The 12,039-nt window shown below is 40.1% G+C and overlaps 1 protein-coding gene across 4 annotated transcripts in view; it reads right to left on the reverse strand.

The window, feature by feature from the left end:
* rnf43 (ring finger protein 43) overlaps positions 1–12,039 on the reverse strand; it is a 68,475-nt gene that overhangs the window by 14,237 nt on the left and 42,199 nt on the right. For all 4 annotated transcript variants that reach the window (XM_079472575.1, XM_079472577.1, XM_079472576.1 and 1 more), the window contains exon 2: positions 7,150–7,272. In XM_079472575.1, coding sequence (XP_079328701.1) covers positions 7,150–7,272 — 123 coding nt within the window. The remainder of the gene's footprint in view (positions 1–7,149; positions 7,273–12,039) is intronic.

Genomic DNA, 12,039 nt, shown 5'->3' on the forward strand with positions numbered 1-12,039 from the left:
AGCGTTTATTGTAAATTGTTTATCAATGTGGGTCGTTCTCTTTTTAAGAAATCGTGTGGCCTCATAATCTGAAAATGCACTTCCGTCCTGTAAAGACTATCCATCTGAGATGACGTATGTTAGACGTCTTGGGCCGAGCATCCGTTAACTCCTCCCCTTCAACTGCCAGTTCCATTTAATCAATCCGCAAAGAAAGACAAAAGCCACGCCCACTATTTTCTTATTAGAAATTACATTTCCCTCCGAAATGCGTCAAAATACGGAAGTCAAAACGATCGCAACTTCCGGTTCACGGGGACTCTAAGGACGTCAATCAACTGATATGCTATAAACTATAAAAAATATAAACTGTTTGCACGTGAGTGTGTTGTGGTTAAGAAACAAGGCCGCACCGAGCTGATTATGCGTGATAAAACGTTCAAATCGTTAAATCATTACTTGTTTGTACATTTATTATCTTCTACATGGTGAATGACGCATAATGCACTAGATGGGAGATAGGGGTTGATCCAGACAGTTGTTTTGGTTTTAATGAAAACTATAATGGGTTCTGTGTGTCTCTACTGGTAATGTGACGAGTTCTATTGGTGGGATGTTATGTGGTAGATGGGAACAAACAGAACACAATTAAATCCTACTGGAATAATACACCACATAAAGAAACTTTGTACTGGTTTTAATAGTAAACAGCTGATGGTACATCATTGTGTTTGTAATGGAAACCATTAGAATTTCAATGTGATTTGAACAACCATTCTTAAAAACTGACATCACGTAGGGAAGATCTACTTTTCAACTTTTTATTGTTTTGAACCTCTATGGTAAATACTTCAGGAACCATGAGCACTTCAAAAGCAGCGGTCACCATTGTACACTGTTGTTCTTCTATAATAGCTTCCCGCAGCCATTACTGGAACATTCCCTCTATAACACCTGTACATGTCAATAGACAGATTATCTCTCTCTCTCTCACACACACCCACCCACGCAAACACTCGCACTCGCACACACAAACACTCGCGCACACACAATCTCTCCAGTTTTCTTCTCTATTGAAAGGAAGAGAGATATGTGCTCGTTTTGAATAGAACACAAAAGGCGCTCATGCTCTCTGTAGCATTCATGCTATTGTTGGCGCTCTACAATACACACATACTCAATAAAAGAGCCGTTCCACTGGGTTGTCTGTGTGGATCACGGACAGACCCGTGACACCCATGTGACCCGGGGTCACACACCGAACGTGTGATGTTACAGTCAATCGCGCACAGACTTACATGTAATAAACCTGCAAAGACACACAGGGTCGAATTAGCATCGAGAGCGTTGCCATAGAAACGAATCATCATCTTGGTAATAGGAGAGTTCTGGGTTGCAGTGTTTCACTTGAGAGGAACCCATTCCAATGTGAACACATGACACAAAGTGTGTGGCAGTCTATGTTTGTGCGAATGTAACAGCAACACAAGACTTATCGCCCCGTCGGGCAACCTTGAGCTTCAAACACAACAGATGAACTGCTGGAATCCACAACAACTGTGAGACCAGTTTCCTAGCGACCCTCGCACAAAACACGCACACAATTAGACACACACAAAATGTGTGGAAGTGAAAAAGACACGCATGGGACAATTTCAAACTTTTTAGCCACAACCTACAAAACAAACACGCCTCTTCCCGTACGGCCATGTGAATTCATTCCATCTGCAGTCAGACTCGGCTCGACTACTCTGATACCATCAGCCCGTAACAAACACTGAGAGGAGAGCTAGTACCTCGACAGTAAAATCTCTTAAAAGCGAATCATTTTACAGTTACAATCTGTAACTTTATCGTCATTTCAATTTGTAATATAATGTTTCAGTTTACTTTGCATCGGTTTGTTTACGTGGATCGAAGTAAATGATGTCAAACTGTACCGACAACAATCGACCAGTTAAAAGTTTGGACATGCCCGCTCTATTTTGACTAAAAGAAGAAGAATAGTACAGTCATCGAAGTGAAATCATTTCCAGATATCTGTGTAATGTCGTTAATAAGACGATTTTAAAATCAGACCTTACTTGAACTTCAAAGCTTCCATTTCTCAGGCATGTAAAGTGCTTGACAGTCGAGATGTTTTCTAATATGTAAAAAGCCTCCAGCCCTGTTAAAACATCTGAAATATGAATCTGACCTCAGATCACCTCCTGACACAGATGCAGGCAAACGCATCTCCAAAGTTCAGTTCCAGTTTAGCACAGTTTAATATTACAACAAGTAAACACATTTTAGTCTTTGATGTTTAGACGTCTCCTTTCATTCCATTTTCTTGGCAACACTTCCAGAAAAACATAATTCCACTATCATACAGATGTTTATACAGGTGTGGTTGAGGTTTGTGCTAATAACACGTAATCCGTGGGACTCCGGTGAGTTAATAAACGTCGTCTGACGCAAAATGATGGGGTTGAGCAAGAAAAATATTCATATTTCAAACTTATTAAACTACTGTGTAAACATTCTTGTCACTGCCGGAAAAATTATGTTTGCTGTTCTGAAAGGCTGAAATATAAACTGAATCACTTACACAAACTCATCGTTTCACTTTAATGATGGACCGATTTGCTTTGTGGAGCTTTAAAATCATGGCGATACAATGCAAATTATTATTTAATATAACCTCAACTGAAGATGACATGAGATGAAGACGACATGAAGAGAATGTGAACAAATACTCCTCCGAGTGACCTCGGGTGGCGTGTGGTCATTTCCACTTCCATGACAGAGAAATAAATAAAGAAGAATAGGCCATTAAAACATCTAAGTAAAGAATCAGGTGTGATTTGCCTCATGCTGAGAGAAACAGAGAGATTGATGGTTCTGTTGGAGGAAATCCCTCTTTAAAACGCTTCCTCCGGACTTTCTGCCTCAATCACTGCGGGTCACGCAAACATACATTATACACACACGTACAAAATCCATACAGTCTTACACATCAATAACAAATCAGATCTTATTCATATCTGAAGGTCTGAATACATCTATTGCCACCCCATAGATACACACACAAAACATCACACTACACACACCAGCATACTACACGCACACACGTGCACACAAACAAACAAGCATTCAATACCACAAACAATCACTCACAGAAAATACAAAAAACAAACACATTAGTCTCCAACATACACACAAGCATGCACACAGACCATACACACACAAAAACATTAGACGCATGCCCGCCACCACACACACACACACAACACCCCAACATACTACTCTCACAAGCACGCACGCACACGCACGCACAAACACACGCACAAACACACGCACAAACACACGCACAAACACACGCACACGCACACACACACACACACACACAAGCAAGCAAGCATGCACACACAAACACACACAGACATTTCATCACACAAATACAATACACACTAGTCCACTACACACACTAGCAAGCATGCACACACACACACACACACTTCATCACACAAATACAAAACACACTAGTCCACTACACACACACACAAGCAAGCATGCACACACACACACACACACACACACACACACACACACACACAGACATTTCATCACACAAATATAAAACACACTAGTCCACTACACACAAGCAAGCACACACACACACACACACACACACACACAAAAACACCACACCAAACACCAGCACACTATATATACAAGCACACACACACACCCAAACAAACACCATACACACACAAAACAGAATAACACACCAGCAAACTACACACAAAAGCCCACCACCACAAACACACCATCTATTGCCAACTCACTTCAATATTTGAAAAGGTGAGTGTATGGTGAGGTTATGGGTAGTAGGGAGATCTTTATTGTCCCAATTAGTTGGCATCCGTTTAAATGGAGGAAGGCAAGGATTACTGTCCAATCAAATGAAAGAAGGCGGGATTTGCTATTGACAGACACAGGGTGAAAGAGTTTAAGAGCCAGCGCAATGTAAGTAACTAAATGTTTAATGTTTGAGAACCGTATTATCATATAAATGTTAGTGACACACCTGAGTAAACAACCGATGTCCAGTAATGTGCAACGCGGTCGCCAACGGACGGATATAAAAAGTTCTTGCATATAGGCCTGGACCTGACTTGCATACGCCACACACACACAACTACAAATGCGCACACACAAGCAACCATTCACACACAGGTCAGCACACATATATAACACACAGAAACACAAGCACGTCCCTTTTTCCAAATCTTTTGACATTTGGTTTGTAAAGGTAAAGAGGGTCTGGCTGCGGGCCAGTGGTGCGTTTTGTTTTAAAGGGGGGCATCACAGACAAACGTTTACTATTAAGAGCAGCATGTGGAGGCACACGGCTCTTGTCTTTTCCTGTCTGCTTTGACTCATGTTCTCACAAAAACACACTTAAGCCCTCGCTCCTTTCATTCCATATAAAACGCCTCTTTGTGGATTAAAACTTTTTGCAAGTGCTGAACAAACAAATCTGCTTCTGTTTGGAGAAACGCTCACAATACGCTGGAATCGGTGGGCTACGCCTTTGATGGTTTGGTGCGGACCTCCAAACGCAGGGGATGTTTGGATTGTGTGGGAGACTACAAGGACTTCTGGGTAAATATTTAGAGCTCTTTTCATTCCGTCTCAAGCCTTGCCGGACTAGCCCGGGCGGGACGGTTTATGAAAGGGGACATACATTATCCACGGTACCACCGGGAATGTGAGGGACCGGAAAAGAAGCTGTTGCCCGTGTTAGTGTGTGGTTGCTAGGGCATCGCTAGGTGGTTGCCAGGTTGTTTGTACCAAGTAACTCACCTTCGAATCTCTAGAGCCCTCATGCAAAATAAAACTAAACAAAAAGGTGAATCAGCATTAAAAGAAAATCACAGACTCTTACGACAAAAAGAGATCTTAAGCGTGTCTTCAGTGAGTCACATCACGTGAACGTTACTTAAAAACCTCCTTAATCCAACCAGATATATGTTTATTCTATATGTATCTATTTACTGAGTGAATCGAGGGCGATTATAATTGGAAGACATTACAGTAATAGGTTCAGTAAATGAAGTCAGCTGTAAACTGCTGCGTCTACGGAGGTGAATATAACTACCCGGGGATGAGGCGCTTATAAAAAACATAAACAAGCACAAAGAGTAACAATGAAGAGGACGCCTGCGCACGCGGCGTGTGAGACGGGTTATTAACTGCGCTTAACTTGTTCAGACTGTCTGCTTGTCTATTCGTAGGTGTAGATCAACTGAGTGATGTTCAGGGTGTGAACTGTTCACAGCTCAACCAAAATAAAAAAAATTCTGTCATCATTTGTTCACCCTCGAGTCATTCCAAGCCTGTATGACTTTATTTTCTTCAGCAGAACACAAAAGATATTTTATAGAACTTTGATAAACAAACAACACTGACTTCAATGGGCGGACACAAACCCCCTTTTCTCAAGATATCTTCTTTTGAGAGTCATATACAGATACTCTGTGATGATTTAGATTTATTTTTGGGTGAACTGTTCCTTTAAATCTAGATCTCCTCAGATCTGTTTCTAAACCTTGTGAGATGCCCACACCTAACTCAGACTCCACCTTAATGGCCCGTTCACACAAAGAACAATAACTATAAAGATAAATATATTAGGGTCCATATCAAAGTTATATTTATTATATAAATGCACAAGCACTTCACATTTGTAGATTTCGGTTGGCTGTCAATGGTTCATTGTCAATCAGGTTGGGAAAAAACGCACTGGAAGTGATATGGTTTATTTTCATCAACCCAGTTTTGGGTCAAAAAAGGACGGACCCAACATTCGGGTTAAATTAACTCAGAAAATGTTTATATTTCACCCAATAATGGGTTAAAACAACCCAGCTCAGGTACAAAAAAAGAGTGTGGTAGAGAGAGAATAATAAAAGTAATAATATTGTTCCCGTGTAATGTTATAGTTGTGGTGGGCACCTAGTTATTCTCTTAAATTCAGTATACATTTTTTAACTTGATCGTTATAGTTACAGTTAGCATCCTTAGTGTGAACATGCAATGAGTCAAGATGAAAGTAAATGTGACGCTCTTTACTTTCCTTTTGGAAACTCCTGGCCTTGTTGTCTTGTTGTGAGCAAAGAAACTAAATGAGTAAAATGTAAATAAATGAATTAAAAGAATGACCCGAGCCAAAATCTAGGGTGACGTTACACAGATCCTTGACAGATGCAATAATTCCTGAATGCCTGAATGCATCACATTGAGTTTGGTTTAGAAGTTTACATCGATGAGGCTGTTACATCCATTTAGTTTCATGCATGAGATTTTGGCAGAAGTACGTCATCGTCCTGTGTGCATGTACCCCTTTATGAATAATTCGAATTTCATGGCTATGGAACAGAAGTTTTGTGACTGAAATCTCTCACGTCCACCAGAATCGAGAAGACACATCCTGATCCTCTTTCCTTTCATACGTTCACTCCAAACTCATCATGAGCTCACCATGAACTCCTTTCATCTCAGCTTCATTGTGGTGATGCCCAGCTTATCATAGCTCAATAAACAACATTCCTGTCATGAGTACATTTTTCCGAGGATGCCAAACTTCTGCCTGGCACCCTCCTTTTCTCGGCCACAGAGATCTGAGGTGGAACAAGTGTGCCAAAAGCGAGAGGAAGAACAGGGATGAGAAATGACGATAGCCATCTTTCCCACATGCTCACCGGTGATGGGAATTCTGTCGTTTTGCAACAAGTTGCAAATTTGAGCTTATCATTCAAATAAATAACATCATCAATTATTCTTATTAACGGACCAAAGTATAAAACGTGAGAAAGATACATCAAAGCATACATTTTAAAGTTTGACTTATAATCTTCTCTTATTCAATATATTACACGGTATTTAGATTAATTACATCAGAAGTAACTGTAATTAAATGACAGAAAAAAATAAGAGTAATCCCTTAAATTAAATTACAGTTACATGCAACACCACACAAATGAACTTTGGGATCAGAAACACAAATATACTTCCGTTGTGCAGTCTTGTTAGACATACTATGTGTCAAAGAGAGAAAGTAGAGTAAAACTTTAAACATGGATGTAATGAAATTTCTACAGAAGGGCATAATGTGACTCTTACTTTGTCCAGCAACGGCTGACACTGTGGCACTTTGCTGTCCGGACTCTCGAGTTTGACGATGCTGATGAAGATGCTCTCCTGTCGCTCGTCTTCGCTGGTGTTACACAGAGACAGTGGGTGAGACTAAGGAGAGAGAGAGAGAGAGAGGATTTGTATAGAGTTAAAGTCAAAAGTGACTCATGAGTTAATGGAGAACCGAACATGGATAATAGCTCTTTATTATGCTTAATTGTGATTGGTCAATTGCGTTCTGTGGTCAAGTACATTTGTACAACGATGCCAAACTGACCGCAGGCAACCGATTTCATACATAGCGGTGTGCTTGTTTTTTGTCTCTCGTACCAGTTTCACGCAATATGGTTATTTAACCTGAAATCGATATTTCAGGTTTATTTGAAATGTAAGAATAAATAGGATATCAGAAATGAGACAGCATAAGCAGATTGACATCCCTAAAAAGAAAGACCACCGCATTTGATGTCAGAGCATAGACCGATAAAAGCAGAAAATAAAAATTTCTGCCCGCAATTACAATAAGCTCGAATGAAACAAAACCAAAAGGGACAGATTTAAATCTCACACACACACACACACACACCACCACACACACACACCAACACACACACACACACCAACCAACACACACACCAACACACACACCAACACACACACACACACACAGAGATCAAGAGAGATCATGCATCTCTTACGTCACAATAAACTGAAACTTGGGGTGCAAATTGTAAACCGTATTGACTTGACTTTCATTTAAAATATTATTTCACTGATGTTGCATTCACACAGTTTTCTGATTGGCATTATTAGCATAATAAATCCCTATTACAAATCTTTAAGTAAATTTTAAACGTAATAATACAATTCTATTATAAGGGTGACAGGTGCGTGATTAAATCTTTAGCTGTGAAAGATACACATAGCTAATGCTTATGAGTCTCTTTCGGCCCTTCTCCCACTCCTCGGGATGGGCGAGGTAGGGAGAGATGACGCAAGGTCCAGATGAACGTCATTTGCCAATCCCAAACAAGAGATTATGCCATCCCGTGCCATCCTCCAGCGAGAGCCTGCGGACTGACTGGCCATCCTTCCCCCACCCAAGAGCAAAGGACAACTTGTTTTCAAATTAACGTATTTACGTAATTTGTATTTAATGCTAAACTTACATCACATGACAATAGTTTATAGTTATAGCTGCACTCAGCTATGCTATTACTATCTAACCTGCTTATAACATTCCTCTGTTGTCTGATATTGGTCACAAAATTAGACCTAAACAGTTTTAACAAATAAAATTTCCTAAATCACAATTAATAAACTCTCCCTAAACTCCCCTATTCGTAAACATTTACTCTGATTAAAAGTTACTAAATCACTGAGTGCAGCTGTGACACGCCAGAGGAGACCTGGCCCTCCCGGCTGAGACTGGTTTCTCCTGAGGGTTTTTTTCTCTCCATTTATTTATCATTGGAGGTTTGAGTTCCTCGCCACAGGGCCGTGTTGGCTAGCTCACCGGGAGACTGCATTTATTAGATTAGCTTAAATGTTCGATAAATTCTGTTAACATCTTATGAAAATGATCTTACTTGCTCTACAAACACAATGCACTGTACTGCTCAATGGTCAAACAGCACTCAAAAATATGAGAATGATACTCTGAATATTTTCAGACCTCAAATACTGCAAAGAAAACGAGTTAATGTTCACTTTTAAGCAATACAACAATAATATTTCTACATGTATTTGGGAAAAGTAAAAAAAACTGTATGTGATAACCTGGACTGTGTAACAGTTTTGCTGTCAGTCTTTCACATTGCTGTTGGATGACTTTATGTCACTACTGAGATGTTTGTTGACGCACACTCAACTGAAATGGCCACAATAAAGTCTCAGAAAATGTATTTTTGTTGTCAGTTAAATGATTCAATACAGGTGGACGTCATTCCTAGATGCAATTTAGACCAAATATGATTTCATTGCGGTTCAGTAGCTTGTCTTTCCAAGCATGTGTTTATGGATATGTATAAAAAAATTCTGTCCAAAAAATGCTCTCCAAATAGTGAACAACAGCTTATGTATGCTCAAAAAACTTTCATTGTTAATGGGCTTGACTCGATGCAGTAATAACTTGAACTCTGTCAGGAAAGACATTGCATACAGATCCACAGAAAGTGCTTGGATGATCTCATTCTTTCATTGAATGTGGATGAATAAGTTGTTCTCTTTAATTCAGTTCAGCAAAGAGCAATACAAGGCCAAAATTCATGCCATTTATCTTCTAAAAGTGCTCCAACACTGATGCGCAAAAGTTTATTTCTTCCCATCACCAGTGAAGTACATACTTTGTTGTGCAGTAAAAATATGCAAATTGAGACACAGCCGTGCATTTACAGAAGACTGAACAGATAATACTCCCACGGTGGGAAGATTCTCGTGGGACGCAACGGCTGACCAACGTTACCCTGCTCTGGGGGTAGGGTGAGACACCCGTCCTCATCCCACCCATCCGAGCGGAAATCCCAATGTGAAACTGAGCCAGGTCATGGGGGGGTGACATCAGCACCTGGCACATCAGCAGAGAGAGGCTGACGTCATTCAGACAGATGGGCTGGTGCGTGTCAATCAAAACAAGAGGAGGGAGTGAGAGACAGAGTGACTGAGAAAGAGTGAGAGAGGGTGAGAGACACATGAAGACAAAGAGAGAGAAAGAGTTAAAATAGTAAAATAAACTTTACATTTTCAGTACGTACATTTTCAGCAAGACCATCCATCCATCATGTTCTATTGGTCAAGCAATCATCCTGTTGCCTTAAGCATCCGTATAAAGACATTTGTCGGATCAAGGTCAGAATAAACTACATGAAGACTTGACTTGAGCTCGAGGATGACCCGGGCTTTAAACAGCATCTGTTTTCAATGCACTTCGACTTGTTTCAGTTACTGACAGCCATAAAATTCCATGCTTGAAGTTTCTCTCCTAGTGTTTTTTGTACCCACCTTAGAGGAAATGTGGCCTTTCAACAAAAAGAAAGAGGAACGGACGAGAGCCTTTTTAATCCCGCAAACCTCCTCTCACTGAAAGGGTCTTTTTCATCGATTCTCCCGAGGCCGTACGCCGACTAAACCAGCCAGAGGTTTCACAGGCACGCTTTGGCGTCTGGCATAAGCTAATCATTATCTCTGCCCCGCGAATGCCAACTGTACTTACCGTCAGGAGACTATCATCTACGCTAGGTATTTTTATCTCAGACATCTCTCTGACCTCAAAAGACACATTCGATTTCGAAAGCAGAGAGCTATAAAAGAAATAAAAATGAAACGGTGGCACGCCCGAACAGATTATTGACAATAGTGCGAGCCATCCATTTTAACGCTCGAAACAACAGGCCGGGTAGGGAGGGCATGATTCAAGCTTTGTAGTGGCACATTAAGACATTCCAGGGCCATCTCCACCACAGTCCGCATGCTAAAAATACTCCAGATCCACCAGCCTTGAAAACAAACTAAGGAGAGATAGTAAATAGCGACTGTGGCGAGGATGTCTTTTCTCTCCGCTGGCCCTCTGGAACTTCTTTCTTCTTCAGCCAGTAAAGAAGCTTGTTTTTTCTGTTTTCAAGAGAACATGCTTTAGGAAAACATACTGCAACGTTTAGAACTCAGAACAAGAGTTTTTGAAACCAAGATTTTAAAACCACCGTCTTCATTTCCTCATCCCGATCCCATCAATCTCGTAAAAATAACACGACTTTACATTTTTCGTTTGCACATAATTCACATGGCACATTTTTATTTTGCGTGCATGCGATACGCATGTTCTTCCCAGTAGCGCAGATGCAGATGCCACGAAATGATATATTCTGGTGTAAATTTGCCATCATGACATGTGGGGTGTCATTGTTTTTTGGGTACATAAAACTCCAATCCAGCTGCACACATATTTAGAAATTGCTGCCGGCATGGCGTTGAAACGGCTCTCGTGTGTCTTGTGACTGGTCGAGATATTACATTAGCTTATGTTATGAAAAGGCATTGGAAATCCTGCTCCGATTACATCACACGCTAAGTTTGACTATATACGTTGGAATGATCCGCAACTGTATGCATTCCTAGAGAACGATCGTCAGAGATTAAAACCTACTGTGCTAACACAGTGGTATCGTATGGCTTTAGAAGACTTGGGATGCAATGCTGTTCTTAGTCAATGTTTGCAATAAATACCCGTGGCTGACTTCTATTTGCTTGATGTGTGTTTTATGATGTTTAAGGTTGTGGTTACAGTGATCCAAAACATCTATTATAAAACGGTCAGTTCTGGTCCTTGATTCTGATTGGTTGAGCAGAGTTCTAAGCCGTTATAAAATACCCCGATTTATAACCGCGGACCGCATAACCTAGCCTTAATATAACTTTATTTACTTTATTGTATGAAACCTTTCTATGCATATGGAATAACAGTTTTATAAAAGCAAAAAGCCCCACGAGGCAGTTTTAAATGTAATATTTTTTAATATATTAAATTATTTAATTTGATAAATAAACATAATAGTTCATAATAAAGAGAGCAAAATAACGGTTTGCCATGTTCATTTACTAATACAATAAAGTTGGCAAAAAAGCTAAAAAAAACATTAGCATTTAACAAAACAATCCAAAAAGCCACACAGGGTTAATATATGATAAGCATTCAGTATTCGATCAGTATTCACATCAGTATTCAAATTCTTCTAAGAGAATAGTGAATGAGTGAACAAGTGAGCTCAGTGGTTGAAGCATAGCCCTAACAACCCCAAGGTCACGGGTTCGATCCCAAGGGATTGCACATACTAAGATACAAATGTATAGTATAAAGCAATCTAATGTCGCTTTGGATAAATG

This window comes from Barbatula barbatula, assembly GCF_947034865.1.
Source record: "Barbatula barbatula genome assembly, chromosome: 2".
NCBI classification, from domain to species: domain Eukaryota; kingdom Metazoa; phylum Chordata; class Actinopteri; order Cypriniformes; family Nemacheilidae; genus Barbatula; species Barbatula barbatula.